Here is an 11,986-nt window from a genome sequence, read left to right on the forward strand (position 1 = left end):
GTCTGTGGTGGGATCAGGGCCTGCTGTTTCATTTCATCTACCATCACCCCTTAATCTCTTTCATTCCTCTTCACCCCCACTATTTTTCTATCCCCACCTTTCCACTACTATTCTATCAATCAGCGAGGACTTCTTTTTCCTCGCTGCTTCGCTAGATCAAAGGTGAGGCTACTGATCAACACCAGCTGTCTCAACGTTGAAGACATTTTCTTAACGTGGCGAAGGTAAGGGAACGCGCAGTTTATACGTTTCACGTCTATGTGCACACCGAAAAAATTGTATTCTTGTTTTAAGGATATCCCACTTACTTTAAGTATATTTTATACTAAAATAGGCGCCAAGTAGAGTTTCTTATTTTAAGAGGAAAATCATCTAAATAGTAATATTGATAAGAATATATATTGATTAGAATATAAAAAGCCTCTATAGAAAAACATATATATCTCACTATCGAAAAAGACTATATTCTTAAATAAAGAATATATTCTTAATTTCAGAAGAATGTCATCTAAAATCTTTAAGAAGATTTTTTAAGTATATATATATATATACACGTACATCGAAAAAATTGTATTCTTGTTTTGAAGATATCTCACTTACTTTAAGTATATTTTATACTAAAATAGGCGCCAAGAAGAGTTTCCTATTTTAAGAGGATAATCTTCTAAATATTGATAAGAATATATACTGATAAGAGAATATTGATAAGAATATATACTGATAAGAATATTGATAAGAATATATACTGATTAGAATGTAAAAAGCCTCTATAGAAAAACATATATATCTCACTATCGAAAAAGACTTAAATAAAGAATATATTCTTTATTCTTAATTTCAGAAGAATATCATCTAAAAATCTTTAAGAAGATTTTTTAAGTATAAAATCTTCTACTTACAAGAATATAATTTGTTCGGTGATATAATTCATCCACGTACGTAAGATGTTTAAAACGGCACAACAGAGCGACGAAATAATTCACGAGGATATAATGCGGCGCGTATAAAAGCTCTCTCGGTTGAATTAGAAATTAACTAATTTGTGAATACGAGAGACCGTCAATTCCCGTGTGAATGAAGAACGCGGCAAGCAACGAGATCAAGCACAGACGCGCTCTCTCTCTCTCTTTCTCTCTCTCTTTTATTATTATTGTCACTGTGCCATGATTATTAATATTACAAACATTTATCATTGTTACGTACACCTCACGAATCTGTCGGCGCGCGGCAAACTGAATGAATATCAATTGCACGAATAATAATAAATCCCGAGCAATTTAATTTCAAAGGGTTGCGCGCGTATAACGCTAACATTCGTTATTACGCGAAACATTTTCATATGACGACGAAGATTACGTTAAATTCTCGATGTCGCGATCTCTCTTTCTCTCTCTTTCGTTTTCATTTATTTATTTTTTTGTTTTTTGTTTTAATGCAATTGCTTTTGTTAATTTCTTTATATGCTCATTTTTCATATTTTCCTTTCTTTTGTTTATTATTTATGTCAGTTTAATTATCGTTCATTTTTGTTTATATCGCGCTTGAAGGTACAAAGCGCCTAATTAAATAAAGCAATATCATATTGTCTCTCTTTCTCTTTTTTTTCTCTCTCTCTCTCTCTTTCTCTTGTCTTTCTTTTCTCTTCTTTTTGATTTCTAATCGCATCTATGGCGTTTCGAGAAATCGCGATACCGCTCTCTCTCTCTCTCTCCCTCTTTCTCTTTGCTTTCGGATGAAACAAATCGAGTCATCTACTTTTTCCAGACCGACGTCTATGAAATGCATATGTACGTATCTTTTGTCCGCATCCGTTTCGCATGCGGCGGCCGATATTGTTCTGCAGCTTTCGCGATTAAAGTTTAAATTGCTCGCGAGTGAACGAATGAACGCGGCGGGTTTGACGGAGAGAACGGAGCCGCGTTCGCCAATTATACACGCAAAAGGTGGAAGTCAAATATTTGATGGACATCGTAACTTCCAGCTGAATTCGCCTCGCTGCTGTGAAAAAAAAAAAAAAAAAAAAAAAAAGCCCATCGTCATTTTCCCCGACGTTTGCGTGCGTCGCGAATTACTGGTCGGAGAAATCGGAATTCCATCACGGAAATAGACGCGCGCCACACGTTGAAATAATAGTTTCTGCTATTCGCCATTTTTTCGGCAAAATCAAGAGTTATAACAATTAGCCTGTGCGTGTGCGATTTTCACTTTAGTTTCTCCGACTTTTTATAATGAATAAATTTATATTTAATAAATTTGAAGAGAAAGAGAGTCCAATTATTAATTAATCAAAAAATGTTATGTTTTGGCTTTAGTTTTTAGTATTTTTCGTATATTTCTATAGCGAATTTATATATACCCCGTGTACGTAGAGAGATGTTTTATCTCAAAATCCGTTTTCCCGGTGAAAAATTATTACATTTTTTACAAATATGTTTTTATAAATAATATTTTTTTCTTTTAAGAGAAACGCAACAATTATTTTAATATAACGCAACTACTTACCACGTTGACGCTTTTGCAATAAATGTATGCGAAATTTTTATTTTCTTCCCGCGGCTCTGATGAGTATTTTACATTGTGTGCAATATCAAACAAAGAAAGATTTATGACCCGATGACGTACGGCCGAACTATTTTGGACGAATCAATAATCTTTCCCGGAAAACTCGATTTGAGAACTCTGCTCTGTGTGTCTTGAAATCGATTCATTCTCGTTCTCGTTAGCGCGTCGTCAAGCAACGGAGAGACGTCGATTATAATGGGATATCGGTTTAAGGGAAAGTACGTCGCCAAGGCGCGTCGAACTTCTTTCATTAAACTTGCTGTTCGGGAGGTGCGAGCATAGCGTACGCCGCGATTACGTAAAACCGTCTTTAAAGAAAAAGGAAGAATAACTTCGGGGTTCCCAATATCTCTCGATTCACATCCTGACTAAACAGTCGGGATTGTAAAATGTTGTAAATCACTCCCCGAGACACCGGAACAAGTTTTCTCTTCATTATTCAGAAATGAGAGAAAGAAACTTTATTTCTCACTTTTTAAACATTCTCGTACAACTGCGTTATTTAAACAAAAAAAAAAAACGCTTGACATTGCGATAAAACACAATTCGAACGTTCAGCACAGACGACATTTGATGAAAAAGCACACATTTACAAATTTTCTAAAGAAATTTACGTCTTTTGCAAAATGTTTCAGATCTTAAAATAGCGCAATCTGAAAAATGCGGCGGCGCTCGACAATTGTTGATAAAATGGCAATCCCGAACAAGGTATTTCACTTCGCCGCTTTTCGTCCGCGCTTTTTAGGATCGCTCCTGTTTCCGAAGTTCGATCAAGATTTTTTTTTCGCACGCCCATCCAGAATCGATCAGCGAGACTCCCGCGGTTGCGAGTTTTACAGCGCGGTCTATTAGCATATAATCGCGGCGGTGCCTACATTTTAGGGAATCCGTCTCTCGAATATCGTCGAGCTGCGCGCAGCTCGACGATTATTTTTCCGAACGACCATATTCGTCGGAAAAAATGTCGTCGTGACGACGATTTTTCCGAAGATGTTTCCGCGCGCTGCGGAACGTCTTACGTTCGCGGATATCAATTTTACGGTGGCATTTCGACGCGCTAGACAAATATCGGGGGTTTAAGGTACCGAGCGCGAAAACAATATCGACGGCGCACGTCCGGAAGGAGCGAACAAGATTCATGGGAACCGGGAAAGTGGCCAGAGAAAAAGGAGAGCGCGCGACGAAACGACGTGTGTGTTATGTGTGTGTGTGTGTGTGTGTTTTACGTCGAGAGATAGAAGTGTCTTTTGCTGAGCGAAGACGCGATCAGAGCGAATTTCGCAAAACTGACCGTTTTGCTTCGCGAGCTACATAATTCGATCCGATGGTAGAGAAAATATCGTCGATGATGAAAAGAGAATCGTTCTATGCGGTTAAATAAATTAATTTAACAATTGTATTGGGATTATATTCGCGTGTGCGATAGGTAAATATAAATTGGAAAATATATATAAACGGGTGTGAATTAATAAACCTATTAAAATTTCGAAATTAAACATCGGAGGATTAAACCAATAATTACATATCTATACGTATGAATAGATATGTTTGTTTTAAATCTTAAATATTACGTTATATAAATAAAACACATTCACAAGTTGCAAAATTTCATGTGTATCTGCGAAGCATCTTCTTATTATCTGAAAAAAAAAAAAAAATAAAACAGTTTGTGATGAGACTTTTGAATTTTTTTTGTCAATTTTCGTGTGTTACAGATACAATGAGGTAGTAGGATCCACGAAGCACCTGCTGAGAGGAGGCGGTTTCCGATAACCGGCGGGCGACATGTCATTTCTGTCGAGTCGCAGCAGCCGGAAAGGGCCTATCGCCTGTGTGGTAGGCCTTTTCCTCGTCTTCGCTCTTTATCAGCTAGGCATTATTTGCAGCTCCACCAAGAATGTGCCCACGGCTGTCATGGTCGGCAAGGAGGTGGGGAAATTTGTAATGTACCAGTTTCTCGTTAGAAATCGTGCAAAATTGTAAAGTCTCTCGTGTGTTAAAATTGCAAGTCGATAAATCACGTGTATCTAAATTTCGACTCTTGATTTTTTCAAAAAAAAATAACGCTATTTCTTGTTTATTCGCGATATATTTTTGTACAGATCCTTGTTTACGCCGGACATCGTTTCGAGATGCGAATACTGTGTTTTTATATTTATTAAAAAATTATTTAATAATTATTAATATTATATTAATATTAATATTATTAATAAGTATTAATTATTTAAACATGATTTTTTTTTATATTTATTAATCAGTTGCGCTGTCTGATATTATAGTCTGCTTAATTTAGTCAATGTGATAACAAGTTTACGTGGATGTGACGAACACCGGACGAGTATTTGTTTTTATCGATTAATCGATAAGACACGCGCGTTTTTCTGAAGAGAAATATTTAAACAACATGTCTATATATTTTTCAAAAAACACGCGACACATTTCCGAAAGAAATCATTCGATCCGCAAAACGATGAATTTTAATTATCTGCCCGCGAGCTTTGTTTTACATTTCGCTCCTCCTTGCGTGATAATAACAATAATTATTATAATCGGAATAATAATAGCGACAACATAATACGTGCGCGATGCATTATCGCGACGGAGTGTCTGCATTATTAATCGGCAATTAATGGCTGTCAAAGTATTAATTGCGCCGGGTTGTTAAGAGCTCTGTTTCGCTCGATAGCCACGCAAATATCGAATTCTCATTCGGATGAGTTCACTGATTGAACGGTGCGTTTGTTTGTTTTTCTTTTTTTTTTGTTTTTTTTGTTTTTTGCTTTTTGCTTTTTGTTTCCTTTTTTTGTTTTTTGACAATGAAAAGGTGTATTGATCTCGCGACGACACTCGAATGTTCAATGTTTGATTATTAATTTTCTTCCAAATGCAAATTAATCTCGAAAACAAAATAATCTAATAAATAATCTTCCGCGATAAATTTAGTTCTGAGAGCTTTTCGTGCATTTTTGTGTACTTTAATGAAAAATGTGATGCGTTGGTTTATTTCAAATATCGCTTGACATTTTCATCATCGTGTGAGATATGTATATGTATATATATATATATATATCTCCGTAAATATAAAAAATTTACACGTCTCTTTGCGTCGCAACCAAGTAACACGACGAATGCGACGGCAAGACGGTGATTAACTATTTATCTGTCGTCGCGTTTCCGTAGCGGTTGCCGGACACGAGGAAAAGAAACTATTACGTTGTGTGCAACGTTGAACTGCAACGTCAGACCAGTGTAATAACGGACGTACGACAACAATTGTAACTCGTAAAGCTTCGTCTTGGGTCTTAATCAACGCCCAAACTCCGCTGCTATTGCTACTGCCGGCAGTCCGTTAAACGGAAAAGGATGCTTGGCGTTCCCACGAAGAATAGTTTGACAAACTTGTGTTGCCATCGACGAAGTCGATACACCGAGTCCTGTCTAAACTTTTCGAGCCAACTGCCACGTCTCTTCCCCGATCTTCTTCTTCCTCGACCCGCCGGTTTCGCGTCGCGCTTTTATTAATTTTCTTGCGGACTTACTTTAATTGCGTTAAGGTAGTTACGACTAAAATACCGGAACGAACGACGAGTTAGACTTTATGTTCCACTCATTTATGAGCGTAACTTGCTAAAGTATTTCTAAGCCCCCTACTCACTCTTGTTACCCATTATCCGTCGAATAACCCCTAGTGTAGGTTACGAACTGTCCGTCATAAAGTTAAAATGAGATTTTTGCTTGTAAATTTGTCTGCTTAATTAAGACACTATGAAATTTTCCGCTCGCGAAAATGCAAATAAACTACGGTTCTTGAGTTTTCGTGATTTTTGATGAAAATTTAAAATTTAGTTTTGGAATTTTGTAATTTCGAACAATTTTAGCGTGGTCTTTGACCGCGAACGAGCTATGGTATCACGTATAGCGTGACCCCAGATACCTTCGGTTTCTTTAAAAGAATGGCAAACATGATGGAGGACCGATAAATAGATTTTACCGCTCGCTGGAGTGTCATAAAAGCGTCGGTTGAGCGACAGACGCGGAGTGGAGGAAATAACGACACGGTCAATCTCGCGGACAAAATTTAGGGACACTTCATGACGAAGTTACAATTGACAGTCGTGTTCTTTTTTTTTATTACAAGAGGCCGCGTGTAATTTGTTTTTTTCTTTACTTTCATATTGTATTGCGATATAATTTGTTAACTATTTTTTTTTTATATATATATATATTGTATATCAATGTGCAGAAATACGTCATCGGGCCGTTTGATCACAAAAAGTATACGTACGACCGTTCCATGCCGCTTATTTTCATCGGTGGCGTACCACGATCGGGTACAACTCTGATGCGTGCCATGTTGGACGCGCACCCTGATGTAAGGTGAGAATATTGTGGTTCCTACCCAGCGATAGCAATGTAATAGAAAAAATTAGATTAGTTTTATCATAGTTTTCTTAAGACAGTAAAATTACAAAAGGAACACGTATGCGTGTGTGTGTGTTTTTTTTTGTTTTTACAACACATAACTAGAAAAGAGACGTCTCGATATCTAAAACCTTGGTAGAATTAAGTTTTACCTCTACATTGAGAAAACATATCCACAACCCGAACGCAAATATCCATTTATATAATTAATACGTAATAATTTATATAATAATTTATAAAATGTACTGTAAGATACGTACAATTTTATTTTTTTACAGATTGATCACAAAAAATTCAATCAATCGCTCGTGAAATAGTCAAAAATATTTAAACCAAAGGCCGATACGAGCATAAAATTACAGGATGGTCGTGTATAATAATTTGTCTTTATTNAAAAATTCTAGACGTTTCGGTCACACAATTTTGGACCTTCTTCAGTAGTACATAATTAAGTTTAATTGAGAAGTAACATTGTAGTACACAACATCACTAACAAATAGATGTCAAATTTATACAATAATATACACATTATATTATTATACAGTACACATTATATTATTATGCAGTACACATTATATTATTGTATAAATTTGACATCTATTTGTTAGTGATGTTGTGTACTACAATGTTACTTCTCAATTAAACTTAATTATGTACTACTGAAGAAGGTCCAAAATTGTGTGACCGAAACGTCTAGAATTTTTCAATAAAGACAAATTATTATACACGACCATCCTGTAATTTTATGCTCGTATCGGCCTTTGGTTTAAATATTTTTGATCACAAAAAAATAAGACGAATTTTAGCGAAAGTTTATGGCGCTGTGTGGATAACCGATTGAATTATTATCATTCAAGGTGCGGACAGGAGACTAGAGTCATACCGCGGATTCTCCAGATGAAGATGCATTGGTCCAAGTCTGAGAAGGAGAACGTACGGCTCACCGAGGCGGGAATCTCAAAAGAAGTAAGTGTTCCGGAATATGTGAGCCCCCCTCGGGGGAAAGTAACGCGAGTTACGAGCGGGTGCAAAAGTAGGTATATTTCAACACCAAGACAGTTTCAAATAACTTAAGCATCATCTCGCGAAAAATTCTCGAGTGGCAAAAAGTTCTCGGCGTTTTCCGTATTTATCGAGAGCGATACTTTTCTGTACTTTATTTTTTTTTCTTTTTTTCTTTTTTTTTTTTTGAAAAATGTCAGGCGTGCTACACGGAAAAACTTTTCTCCGCAATACACGACGCATTTATTCAAATACGCCCCGGCGTTTAAATCGACGCTCTTCCGTCCTCGACGGAGTAAGTAAAAGTAAAAAAAAGATACATGTACGTGTGTGTGTGTGTGTGTGTACTTACACAGCTTGAATATTTTGCATTAAGCAAAATTTGTATGAAGTTTTGCTTCCGCGCGGAATCATAAGTTGGACGTGTTAACTCAGAAGCTGGTACGTGTAAGACGCCGACAGTAACTTCTCAAAAGACTCACTTCGTCTCTAAGATTTAACGAACATTAAAATTTACACACGCGCACGCTATCTGAAACTTTTGAAATATATATATATATATATATATATCTCTCGAATAAGTTAAAACGGAAAACGTGGTAAGAAACATAGCAGTTCTGAATTCTCGAGATCCTCGAGAACTCGAATATCAAAAGAGAGTACGTTTCTTTTTTTTTTTTTTCTCCCGTTTTAGGTAATAGACAGCGCGATAGCGGCGTTCTGCTTGGAGATAATAGCGCGACACGCCGAGCCCGCGCCGAGATTGTGCAACAAGGATCCACTCACTCTGAAGATGGGCTCATACATCCTCGAACTTTTTCCGAACGCCAAATTTATATTCATGGTACGCGACGGACGCGCCACGGTGCATTCCATCATCTCCAGGAAGGTATGAGAGAACCTTGCGCGCGCGCGTTATTCTTTCGAAAAATATATATATATTATTGAATTGCGTCGTATAAAAAGAGTTTTATCGTTTCTATTTCGAACAACATTACTCGACGCGTCGCGTTCTGTTTTTGACAGATTGCAAAATCCGTTTTTATCGTATAAAAGCGCATTTCTGCTGTATAATATTTTATATCTTGTTTTTGTGTGTGTTCTGTATCTGTTTTTTTTTTTCAATTGTGCGGATAATTTCGATGATACGCAAAATAAAAAAAAAACTAATTTAATTCGATACAAGTTAGAACTTTAGCGATACGTTTTTTTGTTTTTTTTTTTCCCCTCCGCAGGTTACCATAACGGGGTTCGATTTATCATCTTACCGACAGTCTTTGATAAGATGGAATCACGCAATTTCCGTAATGTACGGCCAGTGTAAGGAGCTGGGTCCGGAGAGATGTTTGATAGTTCCTTACGAGCAGCTGGTGCTGCATCCGCGCCAATGGATGAAGAAGATATTAAATTATTTGGACGTACCGTGGAACGAGTCTGTTATGCATCACGAGGAATATATTAACAAACCCGGCGGAGTGCCCCTTAGCAAGTAAGCACAAAAAAGAAAATAGAGGAAACGGCGCGCACATCTAAATTAATTTATCCGCACACACGAGATATATTTCCTCCGAATTAGAGAATGTATATAATTTGTTTTGCGCACGAGTTAAAACAATACATGATGTGTGTGTACACACACGTTGCTTATTATTGCCAAAGTAATTTTCTGCATAATTTAATGCAGAAATAATGAATGTAACGGAATAAAACAATGCCTCTCTCACGTATAATTAATGTTAAGGTAATATAATATATAACTTTAGATAAAATATAATAATACTTCATTAATAATGTAATATATAGCGCGAAATGCTAATATACTATATGGCAAAAAATAAAATGTAATTAATATAGCACTGATGTTGCTGTATTAATTATGACGTTGAAATTATGTTTTTTTTTTTTTTTTTTTATTTTTTACGACAGAGTCGAGAGATCATCGGATCAAATCATAAAGCCTGTAAATCTAGCGGCTCTGACTAAGTGGGTTGGTAACATTCCCGAGGACGTGGTGAGAGAGATGGCAGATATCGCACCGATGCTCTCTGTGCTTGGCTACGATCCTTACGCGAATCCACCCGTCTACGGCGCTCCGGATAGTTTAGTTAGCGACAACACCAAACGGTATATATACATATATATATATATTTGTCACGCCATATGGTCGTTACGGCTGTTACATATACAAAACAGCTCGCAAACAAATGATATTTAAGCAACAGTGAGTCTAGGCTCAACTTGATATAAAAAATAGTGTAAAAATGTAACATAATATTGATACGATAACTCGAAGATTTTTATTTTAGGTACATGTTTTTTTATGATTTTGAAAAGATCAAAGGATTTTTTCAATAATTATTTGAAAAAATATTTTTTTTTCCTCTTGTTTTTCGATTTATTTTTATCTAACGTTTGTTCTTTCTTGCAGGGTGTTGGCGGGCGAAAAACTGTGGGAAGAGAAGGCGCGACAATATAACTTAGCGCATAAACCGATAGAAATCAGCAACGAGGAAGCTGCTTCTAGTACGGCCCCAGTCGCGTGACCCCGCGTGATTCTTCTAGACACGCGCGACACGTAGCCAACTACCATCCTAAGTCCGACGACCGACTTAGGATTTCCGTACGGAGTTCTCCTTCTTGTACTTTCAAAGTAAACTTGATTGTCGTAAAAACATACACACACACACACACACACGTGCATACACACGACACATCGATTAATCGCGTTTGTCGTATTTTCTCAATCAATCTTCTCTGTTATCACGTTTCGACGATGTGCGTGGACAAGGGATTAATCGATCACGCGATGTTTACTTATTCCCGATAGTCATGAAAACCTAAAAAGACTTGCGACTAGGCCGTGACTATAAAAAAAATAAAAAAAAAAAAAAAAAATACAGAATGATTCAGAAATAAGTGCCGGATTTTCACATGTGTAATATTTCAGGAATTTTTCAATAAGGATAAGTATATTGAAACAGGAATAAGTTTGGTCACTTATTTCCGAAGCATTTTTTACTAGTTTAATTAATTACATGATTACTTGTTTTTAAGTAGCAATATGTTTTCAATAGTAAAAAAACAAAAAAAAAACGTTATTCTTTAATAGGTGTGACATTGTTCAATTAACATTGTTCTGTTGTTTCTAAACATCGTCGAACACATTGCAAGTAATTAGCTTCGATTGTTATGCAAATTATTCGTTGCTTTGGCGAGAGTTTAACATGTTTGTACACTTGTAAAAAGACATAAAATAATTTTGTTTCAATTGTTGCGTTCAAGTAATTAATGTACGGATCACATTTTTGCGTTCTTGTTAGCTATATATATATTGTATAAGTCGAATCCAACAACAAGAATATTACATCTATTTCGATTTTTCTATTATTATTAAGACAACATCGACCAACAACGGCCAGTGAGTTTAGAAGAAGATGCATTTTTTAGGGTACTTAGCAACGAGAGAGATCAATTTAAAATTCAATTGTACCAAATACATTTTTTTAAATATTTTTTACGTTCGCCATATTTTTTATTTAACACATAGCTATCACTCTCCCGGCGTTTTCAGCCAATAAAAAATGACCATTGTTAGTAGATATATTTTAAAATTATAAATACATACACAAGGCATCAAAAATTAAATTAATATAAATTAGATCGGCGCAAACGATGTAGTTATGTACATCTGTTAACTAAGATAAATAATTTTTTTTTATTAGTTTAAAAAACACAATATTTGCTGTAATTAAAAACTTAGATATGTTTCTTCAAAGTGTTTTTGAAGAAAATTTCGAGCCATCGCGTTTTTCAATGTGGATTTAAATGCAATTTGATAGAAAAAAAAAAACAGATGTTTGAATCATCCTTTATATTACTTATGTGTAAATGTAAATACAATAGTTGTAAAACTTTTGTCCTCCGTAATTTATGTATATTACATGTATTTGTTTTTTGTTCATAGATTTTGACAATTCTAGTAATTTTAGAAAAATAACGA

At 35.7% G+C, this 11,986-nt stretch overlaps 1 protein-coding gene across 5 annotated transcripts in view; it reads left to right on the forward strand.

Moving 5' to 3' along the window:
- The window catches only part of LOC109857848 (protein-tyrosine sulfotransferase), an 83,755-nt gene extending 72,874 nt beyond the window's left edge, over positions 1-10,881 (forward strand). For all 5 annotated transcript variants that reach the window (XM_020434594.1, XM_020434598.1, XM_020434595.1 and 2 more), the window contains 7 exons: positions 4,278-4,491; positions 6,806-6,939; positions 7,842-7,950; positions 8,681-8,875; positions 9,222-9,475; positions 9,913-10,110; positions 10,415-10,881. In XM_020434594.1, coding sequence (XP_020290183.1) covers positions 4,348-4,491; positions 6,806-6,939; positions 7,842-7,950; positions 8,681-8,875; positions 9,222-9,475; positions 9,913-10,110; positions 10,415-10,529 — 1,149 coding nt within the window. In that variant the 5' untranslated portion in view covers positions 4,278-4,347 and the 3' untranslated portion in view covers positions 10,530-10,881. The remainder of the gene's footprint in view (positions 1-4,277; positions 4,492-6,805; positions 6,940-7,841; positions 7,951-8,680; positions 8,876-9,221; positions 9,476-9,912; positions 10,111-10,414) is intronic.
- The last annotated feature ends 1,105 nt before the right edge of the window (positions 10,882-11,986 follow it).

This window comes from Pseudomyrmex gracilis, unplaced genomic scaffold (assembly GCF_002006095.1).
Source record: "Pseudomyrmex gracilis isolate BER0280 unplaced genomic scaffold, ASM200609v1 scaffold_175, whole genome shotgun sequence".
Taxonomy (NCBI): domain Eukaryota; kingdom Metazoa; phylum Arthropoda; class Insecta; order Hymenoptera; family Formicidae; genus Pseudomyrmex; species Pseudomyrmex gracilis.